At 46.2% G+C, this 19,449-nt stretch overlaps 8 protein-coding genes across 8 annotated transcripts in view; 4 read left to right on the top strand and 4 right to left on the bottom strand.

Annotated features, from left to right (window-relative positions):
* PADG_11865 (ESCRT-III subunit protein VPS24) overlaps nucleotides 1-640 on the bottom strand; it is a gene marked incomplete at both ends in the record, with an annotated part of 1,066 nt that extends 426 nt beyond the window's left edge. The window contains 2 exons of the mRNA XM_010762278.1: nucleotides 86-458; nucleotides 593-640. Of these exons, the coding sequence (XP_010760580.1) occupies nucleotides 86-458; nucleotides 593-640 (421 nt within the window). The remainder of the gene's footprint in view (nucleotides 1-85; nucleotides 459-592) is intronic.
* Nucleotides 641-1,395: 755 nt separating this feature from the next.
* PADG_05032 (Hsp90 cochaperone SBA1) lies at nucleotides 1,396-2,397 on the top strand (the record flags this gene model as incomplete). Its single annotated transcript, XM_010761942.1, has 4 exons — nucleotides 1,396-1,420; nucleotides 1,629-1,957; nucleotides 2,036-2,221; nucleotides 2,296-2,397. 4 exons carry the CDS (start codon nucleotides 1,396-1,398, stop codon nucleotides 2,395-2,397), a joined length of 642 nt encoding a protein of 213 aa, XP_010760244.1.
* Nucleotides 2,398-4,614: 2,217 nt separating this feature from the next.
* On the top strand, nucleotides 4,615-5,864 carry PADG_05031 (uncharacterized protein; the record flags this gene model as incomplete). The annotated part of the gene is made up of 2 exons (XM_010762178.1): nucleotides 4,615-4,825; nucleotides 4,921-5,864. The coding sequence occupies 2 exons, from the start codon at nucleotides 4,615-4,617 to the stop codon at nucleotides 5,862-5,864; spliced, it is 1,155 nt and encodes a 384-aa protein (XP_010760480.1).
* Nucleotides 5,865-7,154: 1,290 nt separating this feature from the next.
* PADG_11864 (uncharacterized protein) lies at nucleotides 7,155-9,275 on the top strand (the record flags this gene model as incomplete). Its single annotated transcript, XM_010762277.1, has 2 exons — nucleotides 7,155-8,750; nucleotides 8,787-9,275. 2 exons carry the CDS (start codon nucleotides 7,155-7,157, stop codon nucleotides 9,273-9,275), a joined length of 2,085 nt encoding a protein of 694 aa, XP_010760579.1.
* Nucleotides 9,276-12,288: 3,013 nt separating this feature from the next.
* On the bottom strand, nucleotides 12,289-12,942 carry PADG_05030 (uncharacterized protein; the record flags this gene model as incomplete). The annotated part of the gene is made up of 1 exon (XM_010761941.1): nucleotides 12,289-12,942. The coding sequence occupies one exon, from the start codon at nucleotides 12,940-12,942 to the stop codon at nucleotides 12,289-12,291; it is 654 nt and encodes a 217-aa protein (XP_010760243.1).
* Nucleotides 12,943-14,205: 1,263 nt separating this feature from the next.
* Nucleotides 14,206-15,523, bottom strand: PADG_05029 (uncharacterized protein; the record flags this gene model as incomplete). The annotated part of the gene is made up of 4 exons (XM_010761940.1): nucleotides 14,206-14,671; nucleotides 14,744-15,282; nucleotides 15,361-15,378; nucleotides 15,464-15,523. The coding sequence occupies 4 exons, from the start codon at nucleotides 15,521-15,523 to the stop codon at nucleotides 14,206-14,208; spliced, it is 1,083 nt and encodes a 360-aa protein (XP_010760242.1).
* Nucleotides 15,524-16,244: 721 nt separating this feature from the next.
* On the top strand, nucleotides 16,245-16,593 carry PADG_05028 (uncharacterized protein; the record flags this gene model as incomplete). Its single annotated transcript, XM_010762177.1, has 2 exons — nucleotides 16,245-16,449; nucleotides 16,502-16,593. 2 exons carry the CDS (start codon nucleotides 16,245-16,247, stop codon nucleotides 16,591-16,593), a joined length of 297 nt encoding a protein of 98 aa, XP_010760479.1.
* A 469-nt stretch (nucleotides 16,594-17,062) lies between these two features.
* PADG_11863 (uncharacterized protein) overlaps nucleotides 17,063-19,449 on the bottom strand; it is a gene marked incomplete at both ends in the record, with an annotated part of 7,389 nt that continues 5,002 nt past the window's right edge. Inside the window, 2 exons of the mRNA XM_010762276.1 lie at nucleotides 17,063-17,400; nucleotides 17,542-19,376. Of these exons, the coding sequence (XP_010760578.1) occupies nucleotides 17,063-17,400; nucleotides 17,542-19,376 (2,173 nt within the window). The remainder of the gene's footprint in view (nucleotides 17,401-17,541; nucleotides 19,377-19,449) is intronic.

Genomic DNA, 19,449 nt, shown 5'->3' with positions numbered 1-19,449 from the left:
GGGGGTGGTGGGGGGAGGGAATTTGTTTGTTTGTTTGTTTGTTTTTGGGGGGGCAGTAAAATTATAAAGGAGCTAAGTAACGTACTTAACTGTTGCATCGTCACCGTAAGCTCAGGCAGCCGGACAAGATGGTTGACAGTCTTCATGATCCCCGTCGAAGCCCGAAGACTCCCCTCAATCTTGCGCACGGAAAAAGCCTCGTTAACCTGCATCTTCACACTCTCCAGCTGAGCCTTGCTCGTCATCAGCCGGCTGCTCTGTTTTCTGATCCGCACCATCTCCCTAGCAAATGTGCGGGTCTCCTTCGCCGCCTGTGCCGCCTGAGATGGGTTGCGCTCTGCCCGTCGCGACGCAGCAACGATGTATTGTTTCGTCTTGGCCTCTAGAGCTTTGAGCTGGGCAATGTCCCTGTCTAGCTTTCGCGCATTGCTTCGGATGAGGCTATTGCATTTTCTCATCTATAACATGTATTTTTGAAGAGCGTAGTTAGCGCCGGTTTGTCTTTTACCCTCTGCCTGTGGATAGGAGCATAGGAGCATAGGAGTATAAGAGCATAAGAACATAAGAGCATAATAGCATGAGAGTCGCATACCTGCGCAGCGGGGTCCGGCCCGAAAAACACTGCTTTGAGAGACTCCATTAGAGACAGTGGAGTGGCCGTACGGCCTGGAGACTTGTGTGTCTTGGTTCACGGGCAACTTCGTAAGGGGTGAGAGAGGATACTCATGGATGCCTTCCTTCTACTAGTACAGATATAGCCGATTGCTGTTGCACTGTAAGGGGATAACGGGTGTTGTTGAAGGTTTCAGTGAAATATGTGAGGACAGTTGGCTGTTGGTAGCTAAAGAGATAGGAGACTGCGGCGGCGGGGAGATGAACACAGTCTTGCAATGGCGGACGGAATTATAACGTAGCGATTATCAGAATAGTATCACCGTTTCATATATATGGATACCATCTAATCTACCGTTATCATAGTGCACCTGTACCTAGTTACTTATGCATTCTAGGTAACGAAGTCTTCGAATCATCTTTCGCTGCAAGCGTCGACATCATCGAATTGGTTCAACACCCCGCAAGCTGCTTAGTCAGCCTGAAAACAGACCCAATTCACGTGACTGCTATCTAGGGGGTTCCAGTACTTTCCAAACACAGACCCAGCCAAGCGCCACACAAAGGCAGCGCAAAAGGACATACCACTCGCCCATCAAACACTCAACGTCCAACATCCAACATCCACCGCCAGCATCTTCTCTCTCCCACCCAGTGTATACCTTTTACACCATCTGCACATCTGCTCGTCTGCATCTTATATCTGCGCTGAAAACCCCCCCCCCCTCTCTCCCCCTTCGCTCCCCCCAGCAATCCGCCACAAACCAATCTTGTTCTCTCACAATGGCTGCCACTCAGACACCCGAAGGTATGTCAATAGTTTCCTACCCCTCTTCCCCATCTTTTTATCCTCCCTCACCCTCGCTTCCAGGAGCTAGCTAGCTGGTATGCATGCTTTTCTGAGCTTCCAAAGAGGGCGTGGGGGGTCACAATATGCGTTCAATCTGATAAACATGCCTCTATGAATTGCTGTACGGAGGTTAGCTAATCCTATCTTCTCTTGACTTGGTACACAGTCCTCTGGGCCCAGCGCTCATCAAGCACGGACCCCGAAAAGAATATCCTCTACATCCACCTTAGTGTCCCCGATGTTCCCCCTTTCTCCGCAAAGCTCTCCCTCACCCCCACCTCCATATCCTTCTTGGGCCACTCAGACACCAAGAAGGTCGACTACAAGGTCGACCTCGAGCTGTACGGTGAAATTGACGTCGACAACTCGAAATCACATCACTCTCCGCGCGGCGTCGATCTCGTGCTAAGAAAGAAGGAGCTCAATGCGGAATACTGGCCTCGTTTCTTGAAGGATGCCAAGAAAGCTCATTTCCTTAAGACGGATTTCGATAAGGTCAGTCTGCTCTTTGTCGACACACCCTTCGTGTGATTTTATTATGTGTCTAACTAGCTTCTATTCCCGTGCGTTCAGTGGGTTGATGAGGACGAGCAAGACACCGTAATCGAGGACGACTACAGCAACTTCGGCGGCATGGGCGATGATGGTCTTGGCGCTATTGACTTCTCGAAACTGGGTGCTGGTGGAATGGGTGGAATGCCAGGTTTGGGCGGAATGGACGGCGGAGCAGATGGCGAAAACGAGGTCGGGGAGAAATCAGTATGCAACATACCTTTCTCCTTTCCCCTAGACAGGCTAAAAATACCTAAGTACTAACACATCTACTCTCTCAGGACGATGATATGCCCGAACTGGAGGAAGAAGAAGAAGAAGAAGAAGAAGAAGAAGAAGCAGGCAATGCTGAGTCGGAGCCTAAGATTGAAGAGGTGGCTTAGATGTGTTTTGCCTTCCTGTTTCTCTTTTTCCTTTTTTATATCTCGTGTGCTGTTTTGTCCTCTCAGCCAAATACCACCATCTAATATCAGGGGTACTGTCGTTTGGCTGCAAGTCTCTTGTCCTTTTTGTTCACATTGCCGGTAGAGTTACTATCCGGAAAATTGTCACCTGTCACGGTCAATGATCATCGGTCAACTGGACGTTCTAGGACTCTTCGATGCTTTGGGAAGCTTTTATCTTATGAGGGTTTGTATCTGGGGATGCGGCCTTTTGGGATCTGTTAGGCCTTGTCGTCTACAGCCCCGTGTTTAGCTGAAAAGGAAGGGACACACACTTATTTATTTTGCGAAGGGACAAAAAAGAAAAGAAAAGAAAATAATTAAAAGGAGAGAACCTCCCTCAAGAAAAGTGGGAGAAATATGAACTGACTTTTATTTTATATTTCGGCTATTCTCTTCATATACACTACAGTGAAGATTGCCTGGTATTCTCTTGTGATTTTCTATGACTTCTCTTTGCCTCTTGCCGGATTTCACTCCGCTGATCGCAGTGGGTTGCATTTCTACGCAGGATGCACATCCGTGAGTTTGAAAGAGGCAGAGCAGTGTCCACCTCATGCCCTACTCTAATAGCTCTGACGACTTAGCAACCTGATCCAGGATCGGGAAACTATGGTCAACAATGCAAAGCTCAAAATGAGCTAGAAACGTTGCAAAAAAGCCCTAAACACAATGAATACACATTCCGTTATCTGTATATTTCCAGTTCAATTTTCCAGTTGTGAGAGATGTGCTGATCCTGGATTCGGTTCGATATGTCCAATTATTTAGTTAAGGTCTTGTTCGCATCTTGTTTCTGAAATATATGCCTTTTGATTCTAAAAACGATGCATCTAACATTTGACTCGTTTAAAGCCCCTTAACATCGCTGCGAAAAGCTCAAGAAATCTGTGAGCGGCATGGACATGAACTCATCTACTCCTTTTACTAACTGTACTTTGCATGTGTTATGTTGCATGATCCCATCTACCGTTTCAGCTTCAAACCGGGCTATCAAACCACGCCAAAGTAGCTCTTTGGGTCTGTAGTCACTCCAGGTGGGAAATCCGAACGATACGTTCCAGCTTTTCAATCGATCCACTACGGAAGCAAGACGGCAGATGTGATAACTCTGCAATGATGGCTTTTGCCCGCTCGACTGCCGAGTCTTGAATACCTGCCTCAAGTCAGGTATCATGAACTTGGTCTCCTTTCCGACGACGCGTAAAACTAAGCACAGCGGCATTCCGCTTCATCAAATGGCACAGAGTGTGGAGCTCCGGGAGTGGGTCTGGTTTAAATATTGGGTTAAAAAATGTCGTTGAAAGGGTGGACAACAGTGCTAAGCTGTTAGGCAAACAGGACTGCGCAAGACATCGGGGCCAGACATACCGATGTCGCTGCGAAATCATTGGTGATTCTTATTTGAGAGACCTACCCGACTACTTAACTCTGCGAGCTCCAAGCCTAAAGACACCAGGGGTTCTTTTCAACTCTGTTCGTTCTCCTATTTAATCATAAGCAGTTTGATAAGATTGACATAACGAGGTCACACTTAAACTTTATTAACCCCCTATTCTTAGTTTATGATGATTATCAAGTAACTACTCAGTTCGAAGCATAGCACTGGATATACAGCACAGGACTTCAGTCGGTATACGGAGGATACCTTGCTCTGATTGAATCAGCAGCACGCACCCCCCTCCCAAGTTAACCCCGCCTATGTAGGAAGACAGCCAACTGCCGCCACCGATAGCCAGCTTGAAAGCTGCGCAGCCAGTCTCCGTTAGTGTCTAGGCACTCCGAAGTGGCCTGGTAAGTCTGTCGCAGAGTGTGCTTCACCCCCCCCCCCCCCCCCCCGCCCGGAGAATAAAATAAGAGTGACAGGGAAAGTATTTTGTCTCCGTCCCCGCTTTACCTGGAATCTCGGTGGGTTCTTCGTTTCATCAGCTGACTGCGTTTGTGTCCGTATTTATTGTCTGATGTGTTTCTGCATGACACGTTTGTTTTCAGTCTGAACGATAACTATGTGTATATAAAACATTGTGTTTATTTACCCGGTTCGCGGTTCCCATCTGCCACTTTAACTAAAGTCTTTACTCGAGCCCCCTTTAATTCTTCAAGATTTTCCACCCAAGGGCTGTTGAGATATTTAGCCACGAAAATAAATTAATAAAAATGGCAAATTCAACGGCTGTTACCCGCGCCATTGTGACTCGCGGTCCGGCAAAATCGACTCCGTGGAAGGTAGAAAATATATCACTTCGCCCGCTTGCGAAAACGGAATTACTAGTAAGAGTTGTGGCGACAGGAATTTGCCATACAGACCTGCTTATTTCGGAGGTGGGGCATTTATTTGGAGGGTATCCTAGGATCCTGGGCCATGAAGGTATGACGGCTGCGATTTTGATTTTTGACATTTTAATTTTATGACACGGCTCGGATGAATCCTACTGCTATAAACTTACCACTGACTTCAATTAGGAGCTGGATATGTCGAAGATATCGGAGCAGGAGTCACTGTTGCAAAGCGGGGAGACCCCGTTATTCTCTCCTTCGCATCGTGCGGGGCATGTGGCCTATGCTCAAGCGAGCATCCGGCACACTGCACAAGGTTCAGCGAACTCAACTTCGTTGGATCGATGGACTTTTCCGTCTCTTCGTCAGGTCAACAAGAACCATCCATACGCGGCTCCTTCTTCGGTCAATCCAGTTTCTCCAACATCACCGTCGCCGCTGAGAGCTCCATTGTCAATGTGAGCGGTCTCGTCCACTCCTCGGACGAACTAATACTCTTCGCGCCGCTGGGATGCAGCGTACAAACTGGAAGCGGATCAATTACCAACGTCGCCAATGCCGGTCCAAGAGATGCCATTGCTGTCATGGGCCTTGGTGGGGTGGGCCTCAGTGTAATCATGGCTGCAAAGATAAGGGGTTGTAAGGTTATCATCGGCATTGATCTGGTTGAAAGTCGTACGCGACTGGCGCAGGAACTTGGAGCGACCCATGTCATCAATACGACAGCTACAGGCGGCGACATGCAGAAGCTCATACAACGTGTATTCGACCAGACAGATGGGCGTCTTGGAACGACGATCACCATTGATACGACAGGTGTCCTACCTCTTATTGAAGCTGGGATTGCTTTTACGGCGTCCCGAGGTCAGTATATACAGATAGGAAGTCCAGCTCCAGGGACAGAATTGAACATCCCCCTTGCATCTCTGATTGTAAGTGGGAAAAGCATTACAGGGACGATTGAAGGCGATACGGTGTCGAGAGAGTATATACCACAGATGATCCAGTGGTACCGAGAGGGAAAGTTACCATTAGAAAAATTGGTTAAAAAGTTCAAAGTTGAGGATTTTCAGCTGGCGTTGGAGGAGATGGCCGACGGCCTCACGGTCAAGCCTGTTCTTGTTTGGTAACCAATTAATTATTTCATGACTTGGTTGACCGGAGTTCTAGTTGGCAAGGGTCTCAACTGAAGATTCTAGGCCATGAGTTCATCAGGGATTCGGTGCAAATGTCTCAAGTGATTCAGCAAGAACTCTGAGAAGGTGTTAAGGGAGACTTAATTCGCTGTAATAAACCTTCTGAGAAGGGCGGGCAGAACCACAAATTAAATTTTGGGGTATCATAATTCAGGAGTAAAAACCCGCTAAGATGGGCTCTGATGCTGCCTCAACCCAAACCCCCAAAGCCACGGATGTTGCAATGCATCCTCTACTGTTGGCCGTTTCTTATGATCAGGGTCGTCAGAAGATGCTGAGTAAAATCGATGGAATCAGCTGGCATATTAACTTGGGCGAGTTCCTCCTTAAGACTGCTCATTTTCATGATTCCTCGCTCTACAAAGACTTCCCAGCTCAATCTCCAGTGTGCACTTTGAACCCTCATTGCGTTCCAGAGGGCCCACAAGCTGTATTATTTTGGCAATGTCCCAGGCAGCTTGGTTTTACTTCCCTTGGGTAAAACTATCATATGCGAGGGACGGGGCTTTCTGTCTTCACATTTCCTCTTGTCGTTGAGCGAATTGTCAGTCACCAGGTACATATAAGTGATAGAACTTGAGTGGGATGGCGCACAGAGAATTAATTATATTCCACGGTTGAAGCTTGAATGACGGTTTCCTTGAATGCTTTCGTAGCAACGTTTGGCCCCTGATGAAAAGGCTGTAAATGGAACGTGCCATCCTGAGTGTTGCAGGGGATATTTAATATCTGACCTTTTTTTTTTTTTGAATTTAATTTAATTTATTTTTGAATTTATTTTTATTTTTTTATTTTTTCTAAAGTTAAAAATGTCAGGCCTATCCGCCTTATTACGTAATCCGCACCGTATATATAACTTCCGCGTAGCTAGTGATCGCTTCATAATCAATCAAGCAATCTATATCCTTCACAGGTTATGAGACCCGTTTTGCGCAAATAACTGCCAATTCGGGGAATTCTTGCCAAATATAGCGTATATTAATCGCTACTCGCTTCATTCAATATAATATTGTCTTATTTTATGTCAATTGATCGATTTGGCGCGCTCTTATATTATTTTTTTTTTTCTGTGTTCAACCTGTTCGCTTAGCGGGTGAAAAAATCTGCAACTCGCTAATTTTTCAGCGACTGATCGCACAAGAACGCGCCAATCCGCTCAATCAAGCTTATAGGCAAGAATCTCGCCGAATAAGATTACTCCGTTATAAAGAAGATTAATACGACATGGCGGAATGTATGATGACTCGCTCGCGGTCGCGATCAAGCCAATCCAGCCAATCTGACCGATCTGAAAATGACCAGGGGGGCCTGAGCTCACAGACCCCCCCAGGGGCGTTCAAGAGTTCCAATATTGGACCCCCCGAAACGCCCAATTGGCAAGCCGGGCTGATTACAGCCCCTACCACGGTGAGGCCGGTCCGCCTACGTCGTGTTGAATATGCCGATCCGACTCCTTCAGAAGATGGGGTGGAGACGCCTGCGGTGACCCCTAACCTGCCGCCGGCAACTGACTCCGAAGAATTGCAACTGAGGAGATTGGATCTCGAACGTCAAAAGATTGATTTAGAACTTCAAAAAGAGAGGCGCAAAGAATTGCAGCTTCAACTTCAATTGGAGGGGCTCCGCGCTCAGAATGACAGGGCCGCAATCCCCGCAAATCCGCCGTCGGGTCAACCGTCGGCATGGGATCCGAACTTGAGGTCCCGAATGCAATATAACCTCTACGACCCGGATAGCCGCGTCGGCAAGGCGATCAGCCAGTTCAAACAGGACACTAAGTATGCCACCAAGCCGAACGCTCTGGTCGGATCTTCGAATTACCTCTCCTGGCATGCGAATATGAAGGCCAAGCTAATTGACGCTAAATGCTGGGTTATATTGGAGGACAAGCAAGTCAAAAGCCCTGATGGGGACCCCGAATGGTCTCCTTTTTGGGAGGCCAAAAATCGCTGGCTTTACGCGTTCATTTCGAACGCGTTGGCAGCCAGCATTAGGCCCCATTTTAATAAGTATGATGAGGGCAGGATCGCTTATTCCCTTTGGCGTGCGGTTGAGGAAGAGTTCTCCATCCCGAGAACACAGCTCTGCAGGGAAGCAGTCCTGGCGTTTACATCAATGGGTGGTGTCCAAGTCACTGACGTACACACGTTTTTCGATAAGTTCAATGACGTTATTATGAAATTGGAAATACTCGATATTTTACTGCCAAATGACGTGGTATTCCACGTGTTCTATTCTGCACTTCCCAATATATGGCGAAACTACGTGCAAAAGAAAATCGAGGAGGTACAAGAGTCCAAATCGAAGTCTGTCGTGTTGGACGTTCATTCGATCATGGAGGAAATTCGCTCTCGATTGAACCCCCCCAAAGAGGCAAAGAAGGCCGCCCAGGCGGCTAATTCTTCGGCCAACGTGGCTCAGGCTGAAAATGCGGCTGCGGGTTCCAATAACAGCAGCAACGTCCAAAATAATTCAGCCCGTGGGGGCCGACCCGGGGGACGCGGAGGCTATCGAATGGGCGGACGTTCAAATTTCGACCTCCCAATCTGCCCGGAATGCGAGCATCGTCATGGCGGGCTCTGCTGGGCAGCCAATCCAGATAGTGCCCCTGAAGAATGGAGGACCGCCAACGCGGCGAGAATAGGAAAATATAATAATAAGAAGAGTAGTGAGGGCAAAAAGACCTCATCAACTGCAAATGGCAGCTCTGAGATGTTTCAAATGATGAATCTAGTGCAGGTCATTGGGGTGTCTGTGTACTCTGCTGAATCAATCATCAACCCACTCACCATATGGGATAGCAGAGCTGGATGTCATATTGTATGTGATCAATCATGATTTTCCTGAATAACAGAGGTTAGTGGCCCTATGATTCAAGTGGCCAATAAGGCTACTTTGAAGGTTCAAGGGATCAGAGTCACCTCCATCCCAGTCAGGGAAAGATTAATTGAATTTGACCATGTCTATTTGATGCCAGGCTTATCTGCCAACCTCATATCCACTGGCCTATTGAAGTGCCAGGGCTATATTCACCATGATCTGCAGATGGACATCAGAAATTACTTTGAGATAATAGCATCTACAGAAAATGACATCTTCTACATGAATTTAAATTCCAATAATATATATGTTCTATCCGACACCCCCCCTATGTTCGGGGATATTATGAATGATCTGGAGCTTGGACCACTGGCATACTTGGCGGTCCCGAAGCCCAGGGCGATTTCAACGGATTATGATCCGAACGCTGCATCACTGGGTCTTTTCAACCGCGATGACGTGGAGCAGCTAATTAACCCGAAGGATCCGGATACTGATACCTTCATTTTGTCCCCACCAACCTGACTACCCGCCATTATGCCGAAGCAGCTACCGATTGACGAGTGGCACCGGCGATTAGGCCATATTGGCAAGGAGAATCTAATTAAAATGTCGCGGGAGCCCCGTTTCGGAATCGCCATCATCGGCCCGAAGAAGCTCTCGTTCTGCGCCACGTGCGTTAAAGCCAAGCATAAACGTGCAAGTTATAAAAACACCCCGCTACGCCGTGCCACCCGCAAAGGTCTTAAGATCTGGGTGGACCTATTTGGGGGTGGAGAAACGCTTGGTAATGAAGAAGATACACCATCTTATTCAGGTAAGAAGCTCGCGATGGTGATCACTGACGATGCCACACGAATACGGTGGACCTTCCTATTGGAGCGCCGCAATGAGGCTCTAAAATATATACGGACCTTCAACCAATTTATGAAGAATCTGCTCAATCGCGGTGTTGCGATTATCCACTCTGACCGCGGCGAGTTGAATTCAAACGCCGCAGCCGCCTATATGATGAGTGAGGGTATTAAATGGGAACCAACCCCGCCCCACACTCCGCAGCAAGATGGTGTGTCCGAACGTTCTATTGGCCTGATTATCGAAAAAGCCCGAACGTTATTAATAGATTCCTCCTCCCCCCCCCCCCAGATGTGGGGCGAGGCGGTAATTGCGGCGACCGAAATGCTTAACCTTATGCCAACGTCAGCCAAGCTCTATAACGGTGTAGAGGATCCGGATCCGAAGCCGGTTACCCCATATGAAGCTTGGCTCGGGGCCCTGCCCTCCGCACGCGGGATTCGCCGATGGGGGTGCAAGGCTTATTTAAAAATAGTGCCCAAGCCGAATATGAAGATGGCCTCGCGATCGCAGGAGCTTATATTTACGGGCTATGATGGATTTACTAATTATAGATTGGTCGATCCTTCTAACGGTCGCCTTTACACGTCGAAAGACGTGATATTTCAAGAAGATCTCCATTTGGCGGACCCTACCCCATACAAAGAGTACACACTGACTGTTGATTCTGAACTGGCATAGAAGCCATGCCTCTGCTGAATTTGATCAATTCTGTTCTGAGAATCAGATCATTGCTCTCTATATGCCACCTCATTCCTCTCATCTTCTCCAGTCATTGGATGTTGGCTGCTTCTCCTCTCTGAAAACAGCATACAGACAACAGATGGAGAATCAGATGCAGCTTGAGATCAATCATATTGACAAGAAAAAGTTTCTGGCCCTATATCCTGCAGCTCAGATGCAGGCCCTGATTGAGAACAACATTAAAAGTGGCTTCAGAGCAGCTAAATTGGTTCTATATAACTCTGAGCAGGTTCTCTCACATCTTAATACAACAATGCATATCCCCACCCCCCCCTGGGACCTCCTACAGCTCCCAGGCCTCCTGGGCCACTGCCACACTGCATAATGTACATCAATTGGAGCAGCAGACTGAGAAGGTCAAAAAATATACCAAGTGCCGTACACAGAGTCCACCCAGTTCAAGCAATTGAGCTCTGAGTCAGCTGATCAAGAGGTGTCAAATGGCAATGCACAGTACTGCTATTCTAGCAGCTAAAAACAGAGAGTTAAAAGCTGCAAATGCCAAACAAAAGAAGAAGTGAGAAAGAGGCCGTACATATGTAGCTCAAGAGGGTGCTTTAGGGGTTGAAGAAGGCTTGAATCGCGTACAAAGCATCAATGAATGAAAAAGAGAGGTGATTAAGGCTGCTAAGTTCTGATCACAAAAACAGGCAGCACCACAGTGTAGTGTATGTGGGATTACTGAGCATACTGCTCATACATGCTCTAGGCATATAGAAAATAATTGATAATATAATTCTTTCTCGTTTTCTTTATGATTGAGGCATAGATGCATTCTCATTGTACAGTGGGATGAGAAGTGGCTGACTTGCTTATGTGGCTGACTCGCTTATTGATTACGTTACAATTTGTGCAGTGCGCTAGTCCATAATAGGAAGCCTAGGCTCCAACAAATACAACTTGTTAATCATTTATCAATCATATAATCCTTTATACCAACAAAACTATTCTGAAAACCTCTCTCTTTTTATCATTTAGTCAAGCTTATTTCTTTGTGTTTTCACTGCAAAATGAAATAAGAAGAATGTGAGTAATATTCAAAAGAACTAGAAAAAATGATGAAAAGAAAATAAATTTGATAAATTTATAACAGCATGAATACATCTCAAAGAAATTACTGAAGAGCACTTTTATACTTCTCATTTCTAAAACTATAAATACTTAGAAACTATTTGACAACTACTTAGCAGATGACTGATGAGTACTTCAAATAGCTCAAATGAACTATGATATCAAATCAAGAATTTATCTTTGGATATATATAAGTAACTAAAAAGAATTGATAAATTTATGAAGAGAAATTATTATGATAATGTTTTTATCATTTGACTTCTCTATAGTTTAATTTTTAATATTTATTTATTCTAATTGGTAATTGCAATTAAAATTAAATACAATACTACTGCAATGAATTCAATGTCTTACTCAAGCTTTTTGCTTGATTGAAAGTTACATTTCCGCATGCAAAGATTTAGGTACAAATATCAAAGAGATGATTGAACATATAACTATACTGGTAAGGGTTAGGAAGAAAGTATATGAACAAAAGAGTGGCCAGCTTTAAATCATGATAATTTTAATTACCTGGATCAAACAAATCTTCTAAGACTAATATTTACCATATGGTGCCTGCTCCCGTTTCCAGCACAGAAATCCCGTTCTCTCCAGCACCTCGAACACAGTAACCGCCCCTGGCTGCCTCCCCTTGCACCACCTAGATACACATCACCAACATCACGGTTCACTCGCGAAATGACGGTGTCGATCCCGGCCCCAGAGCAACTTGGACACATGCTAGCATGAATAACATAGAAATCGAATAGATCCAGTGAGCCCAGCGGAAGTTCCGTAGTGGTTGGTTTGAATATCGCAGTTACTCCCTCAACAGGTGGAATGTTGGTTTCGGGAGGAATGTTTTGTCGATGAAGGGGCCTTGTGTCTAGGTTTGTGTCCGTTTACCAGTGTTGTGCATGCCTTGGATAGGAAACCTATGGACATGTTGGCATTCTACGCTGGCCGTCTCAAGAGATTCTTCTATATTTACATCTGCGTCTGTCTCCATGTGTATGTGGAAGAGTCGGCGGTTTAGCCGTCGACGCTGTTTGGGATGGCTTATCCCAGCTACTGTTGTATAGAGTGAAGTGTTTTCCACCTCTGGTTGTCGCACTGGTGATCCAGAGTCTGTTGTATGATGACGACGACGACGACGATGTGGGATTGCATGCGAATTATACGAGTTATTGAGCACTCCTGCATAGTCGCGTTCTTTATGGTTTCGTGCTTGTGCATTGGGGGAAGGACGAGGAGAAGACCGGCTCTGGCTGCCATCATCATATATATTGTATTCAGGCTCAGAGTCGTTATCTATATCATTGCTATAATAATGTCTTTTGCCTAAGTCATAGTTGATAAAACCTGAGGGGATGCTCGTCATTACTTCTCTTCTCATTGTTTTTCTGTTTTCTTTCTTTAATTGGGCATCCTGTGTTTTCTCTCCGAAGTTTGAGCCAGGAAAACTTCCATCGTCTATGAAAGTCTTGTATGAGCTGCTCGAGTCCAGGGTAGGCGTTCGCAATCGGGCTTCCTCATCCATGGCAAACCTCCGAACGTGACGTAAGAGGGTGAACTCCAGTAAGAAATATTATGATGATTACGACCAGAAAGTTAAAGCGTGATTTTCCGAAGTGCATTTGACGTAGTTGGTATATCACACAGGAAGTGAAGGAAGTGTAGGAGGTTCAAAGAGTGCAGTTGATACTTTTTATCTCCTGAGCTTTTGAAACGGGCATATCCACATTGTGCATCATGTAGGAAAAAGGCGGTAAAATGTCAATCAAAGAAACAAATGCCGTCAGGGAGAGAAGCTTGAGAAAGAAAGATAGCCGGGCATTGGTTTTTCAAAGGTTTTTGTCACCCCCTTGGAGAGACTAAAAGCCCCTAAGATGTGTGCTGATCTTGCCTTAAGAAACATAGAGTGTAGAAAGCAGTATTAAAAGACTTGTTTCTAGAAAGTATTCTCAACACCATTTGGTTCTTTATGAAAGCTGGGTCAAGAGAGGCTTGAAGATTAAAGGAATTGTAAGGAATCAAATGCAGGAAATATATATGACAGGTATGAATAACAACGCTTCTCTATTCCTTTTTTTGTGCAATAAAAAGTAAAAAAAGTAAATTTGAGTTCCAACCCATACGCATAACTCAATAGTTAAGAGGAAATATGGCCCAGATTGTTAAAGGGAAGGGTGCTGCTCTTCCATTCTTCAAAAGTTGGTTTGAAATAAGAAAAAAACGATCACAATGGCAAGATTTGTGGAAACTTAAAGCCAATAACGGAGCGACTGCCAAATAAGAATGCGGGAAATGAATACAAAGAAAAAACAACCTAATTGCCTGAGAGGGAGAGAGGGAGAGTCAGACCCCAAAAGACATGTCAGTCAGGACATGCTGTGGTTCCCGTTCATTATTTCATCATGAACAAAGAAATAAGAGTTTATATATTTTCTTCCTGAGAACAAAATAGCTGCATAAAAAGAAATGATAAATGAAATATATAGTAATGTTGACATATATCCATTATCCACGATAACATCACATCTCACATTTCACATCTTTATCATAAAATACCAAAACCAAACAACCACTCGTAATTTTTGTGTTGGCAGGCATCGTTTGCCATAGCTGGGAGAGAGAACGTGGTGTAGCCCCAGCGCAGATACTGAGCGGGAGACACCAGGTCGCCAGATCAGAACGAGACCCGACATCATATTGAATGACTGGATGGTGAGGTCGAAACCGTCCGTTCATCACTGAAGTTCCATCTTTGGAGTGAAAGAGTCAACGCTGTTTTGATCTTGTTCTATCCTGCTCCATCGACTGGATTTGATGGTTCGTCTAGGCCGGCGCCGTTTGCATGCACCTGAGATGAAGCACCGCGAAGTTTTGCAATGCGTTCCTCCTCAGATTGATCCCGTAGCCGTTCGGTCTCTTTGCGCAGCGACTCCATATTCCATTCATTTTGGTTATCATCGTCGTCATGATCGCTGCCATCACCACTTTCGTCTTCTGATGCGTTCCAGTCGCCGTTTTCGAACATGGCACGACCGCTGGCATCTTTCGCCTTCCGGGCCTCTTCCTCCGCAGCTTTCTTGTCAAGACGTTCTTTTTTCCACTTGGCGAACGTTTCTGGAGTGACTGGGGTTAGCTTGCCGGTAAGTTTATGGCGTTCGGACTCGAGAAAATCTTCAAGGGTCAGAGTTTTCAGGGGAGATTTGTCCATCAGAGCCTTTTCAGCAGCTCTTTGCTCCTTGGTTTTAAGGACGAATCTGAACGCCGTAGACATGGATTAGAAGATAGTTACCAAAAGTCCACCCGTAAAACAGGGAACAAGAACATACCCAGGTGGCAGACTGTGTTTGTACATGCACTTATCCCCTCCGTTAGGGCAAACCCAGAACCAGCCATATTTCTGATTTTCCACGGCCTCAATGAAGTACTTGCAGACCTTGTCAGTTGTCGTCTTCGGGTTACCGTGCTTGCTCAGCACGACATTTCTCAACTTTTCCTCGTCCCAGTTATCCATAAGATCCAGCTTCTTGTCCTCCTCCGCATATCTGGAGTCGGAATATAAATCTTTCTTCTGCGCTTTCCGCTCCACCGCAGAGTCGTGGCTGAATTTGCATTTTTTCCCTTTCTCACAACTCCCCTTTTTGAAGAATACGCAGAGGACGGTTTTAGGGTCGACGCCAAAGGGTACTTTTTGGACCTGGACAGGTTTGAAGAGCTCTGCAGCTTCGCGCTTGGCCTGTTCAGCGGCAGCCTTATCCTTTTCCCGCTGGATTCGTTGAGCCTCTTTCTTCTTGTCATCTGCAGTCTTATTTGATCGTGCTTGGGCTTGAAGCTGGGCTATCTGTTTCTTTGCACTTCCTCCTTTTTTCTGTATTACAATTGTTAACACCTGAGCTAGGAAAGTGGTTCGATACATATACGGTAGCATCAGTAATTAGCCACGTACATTTTTCATGCCAAAGGTCTAGAAAATAGATTAAAAGCGTCGGGGTTAGCAATCTATAAATAATTTCTCAACCACACAGTGACAACGAAGATCGACGACCTACCTTATCCTCCACCGTCGCCTTCGACTTCTTCGGCTGATCACTACCCTTCTTGGGCGGCATATTGCCGTATGTAGAGAGCGGGTGAGTGTGAAGGTAAGTGGGTGTGGTAGTATAGGCTTAAATACCTTGGTAGGCAGTTGTTTAGAATATATTCTGGGTTGTTGTTCGAAATCACGTCGTGGAAGACAGCGGGAGCAGGAATCCGCGTGGCAGCTCCAACAGCCCATATAGCCAGCCAGAGAATGGGTGGAGGAATATGATGTAAATATATATATATAGGGTGAGATAGGGTGACTTTATTGCTGGGTTGTCACTTGTTGTTCCATATGTCCACCTATGTTCCTATGTATGTATATCACTGCACAGTGTGGAGTGAAGATGGCAAGGCTGCTGGAAAGAAAAACAGCCTGAGCTGGAAAGGGAACTTTTGGTGGAAAGGATTAGGCTTGGCGACAGTGGCAATAGGGGAGGCTGTGTGCTTAAGAGGGGCCGTTCTCCAGTTACTTACATAACCATAGGACAAGTGCATCTTGGGAATGCTGCGAAGAGAAGCAGACAACGCAACACACAGATATATAAAATCATAAAAGAGGGATATTGAAATCTCTACCAGCTGTGAAACTGACAGTCTGGGGATTAATGATTTGGAGACCAGCTGAAAGTAAGAAATATTTAACTAAATAACCATCCGCGGTCTTCTCCTATCCTAATACTTTCCTTACCATTTGGACATTTGCTTACACGCCGCCACAGCACCAAGCAGCTATAACAAGTCGCCAAAATGATCTCCAACGACCAACTCTACCAGTTCGCCATCTTCCTCGGTTCCAGTGCCATGCTCCTCATCATCCTCTACCACTTTCTCGAAATCAATGCCAAAGACTCCCCCAACACTACCTCTGCCTCCGAAGAGCCTTTGGTTAAAGTCACACAAGGCGCGACCCCGGTTGAAAGTTCTGCCACTGCAGCTGGTGGAGGAGCTGCTAGTAGGAAAGGATAGCAAGTGATAAGAAGGGATCAAAAAGGTTAAGATTCCAGGAGGACAGGAGGAGTGGAGGAGTGGAATGGGCTGCGATTGGATTAGACCCGATGAAGACGAGAACGGAACCACCTTTGCTACCTGTCCGTGAATGTACTATACAAGATGGATGCATGTCCTACGTTTTATCATGTGTACGAACTCGTTCTTGCATGTTACATGGCGACTCCATTTCCTGTCCTAAGACGCAAATGCCAGGGTGGTTATCTCTATCGATGTGAATTTGAGAATAGATTTGTTCCTCAGGCACATCGGGAATGTATGGTTCATAGATACCCTTAGGGATGTATCAATTTAATGTATTGTCCAGGTTCTGGGCCTAGCTTCAAGAAATTCTCTCCCCAAACCCTCCAATGTACAAACGGAAAGAAGTACATAAAAGATAAGCGGTAGTTTAACGACTTTCTCTCTCCAATACAACACCAGTGACCCCCAATACCCATATTCGCCGCAAAATGACATCTCTTGGCATCTATAAACGTCGGAGAGTATAACTTTGCAGGGAAAAGAAAGATAGCAATTCAATCAAAACCAATTTCGCACGGAAACGTTTCAGTGCCCTAGAGATCATTATTATCCCTACCATCTTCCTCAGGTATAATCTCAAAAACGCTTTCGGAGTCAGCGATCGTCTCCTGTCTTCTCGGGTTCATGAATGTACACCCGCTGCGTCCCAGACCTATCCCAACCATCATTTGTTTCTTTTCCATAGCCCGCATCACCTCCAGCGCCTTTGCTTTGTCGCTCTCGATACCGTACATTTTGTTAAAGGACCGAATCGACCTGTAGGTCGCGGGGAGAACCAGGGTAGGCCGTGTGCCTTTAGTAGTTGCCTTGGCAATGACGGTGCGACCATTTTCATCATTAAGATAGTCGTCGATAATGGAATCTTGATGACCTAGACGAAACAGAGAAAGCAAAAAAGATAATGAGAAATTTTCTAGATTTTTATTTTTCTTCCTTCTTTTATCTCTTTCTCTGGAAAGACGATGTTGTGCTCATAAAACAACATTTGGGTTGCTGAGTTTGCCTGTCTCACCGGATCTTACCGACCCTGGGCCCTCACCCAGCGTCCATGCAATTTCATTCAAGTGTACTTTCTCCAAGTGATCACGCAGCTCATCACATGTTGTGAAATTGTTCCCTCCATCAGCTCCCGGGGCGCTGCACCCTGTCCACAAGCAGGACGTGACGCTCGTGCTGATTTTGGGAACATGGAGGCGAGTGACGTGTTTCCGCAGTGTCTGAAGGTTGTGAAGCTGGGCATCGCAGTTTCTCCACTTGCATTCGTATATGTGGTATGGTTGTCGCGAGGGTGATACCTGTGAACTTGTCGAAATCGTAATCTCAACTCGATCTGCAATTTTGGGTTTGTTTTTCGCGCCAGGAGGGCGTCCACGGCGACGAGGTCCGGGGATTGGAGGAGTGGAATTCATCAGGAAATTATTATTATTATTAATATTATTAATATTATTATTCTGATCATGAAGTGACGGGTCATCACCGTTGAGCGTCTGAGATATGCGAAGATGAGACGGAGTATGAGGACGTAAAGAAGATCGAGAGGTAAAGTCTTCCTTGGTCTGGTCACGTGGGATTCGATTAAATAAGCGATTTGGTGGCGTTCGGTACGGGCGAATAGTGAGCGAAGGAGGCCTGGAAATAGCATCAACAAGAGGCACTTCGGGAGGTGGAGGTCCGCCAGGATCGACGAGATCCCAGCGGAATGTTCGTAAATCAGACGCATTATCAACAGCTAAGAAATTATCTCGCAGTTTTGAAAGGTGCTGGTTCAAGGGACGTTGAGTTGGGTGACGTCCAGTGGCAATCAAAATGTCTCTCGCAATGGTCTTAGGATCATAGTACCGCGTTTTCAATGCCTCCGCCTTGTTTAACGGCTTTACAATATCTGCACGTTTTCGGAGTGCTTCGTTTTCCGCAGAAGTGTTCGAATTAGTCATTCTAGATTGTGATAGATCCAGCTTCCTTGAGGGAGGAGCAGGGGTTCCAGCGGTTTCAGGGGTGGCAGAGGTGAGTGGCGGCACGCTATGACCATCAACATCCAGGTAGCCTTCGGGTGGTGCATTCTCCAAACGTGGGTCTTTGGCGGAGGGTGGTAGATGTTCATCGTCACTGAGAAGTTGAGATAAATCCACAATCTCTGCAAATGTACGTTTTCTAGCCTTTGCCTCTTTGGAACCTGGTACAGGCACATGTGCAGGGGGTGCAGGTACACGGAATTTTGGTTTCAGCTTGCCTCCCATTGGGCTGGGAACTGGACCACCTATGTTGTGTCGAAAGGCTGCCGGTTTTGCAGGTTGCGGATGGGGTCTTGCAGAACCCGGAGTTGGTTTTTCCTGTGACAATGTAGGTTGGAATGAAGAAGGGGTTCCTAGAAACCCGGGAACACGGTTCTCTGGCTGGATAGATGTCGGAGTTGGACCCGGTCCTGAAAATGCAGGGGTTCCGCTCATTGGTGGCACAGATGCCGATAGTGTACCTTGTTTCTCCGTTTGATTCATAAAAGCCAGAGCACAGCTTCCTGATGGAGTTGCGAATACCTTTGTCATGGACGTAGTGCTATCGCTTGTGGGTTCTTGAGTAAGGGGACTTGGATATGATGCCGGTTGGGCTTGTGTCGCTGTTAGGGGAGTTTGGCTTTGCGGCTGGCTTTGCGACTGGCTCTGTGGTTTGCTCTGCGGTTTGCTCTGCGGTTTGCTCTGCGGTTTGCTCTGCGGTTTGCTCTGCGGTTTGCTCTGCGGTTTGCTCTGCGGTTTGCTCTGCGGTTTGCTCTGCGGTTTGCTCTGCGGTTGGCTCTGCGGTTGGCTCTGCGGTTTGCTCTGCGGTTGGCTCTGAAGATGATAAGAATAGGATCTGCAGTATGATAACTGAAAATAAGCGATAGGCTATGTGGCGAAATCTAAGGTTGTCTCAGTGATTAAAACAG

The sequence above is a fragment of the Paracoccidioides brasiliensis genome, assembly GCF_000150735.1.
Source record: "Paracoccidioides brasiliensis Pb18 unplaced genomic scaffold supercont2.5, whole genome shotgun sequence".
Taxonomy (NCBI): domain Eukaryota; kingdom Fungi; phylum Ascomycota; class Eurotiomycetes; order Onygenales; family Ajellomycetaceae; genus Paracoccidioides; species Paracoccidioides brasiliensis.
Note: the sequence above shows the minus strand (reverse complement) of the source record. Positions and strands in the feature narration are given on the sequence as shown.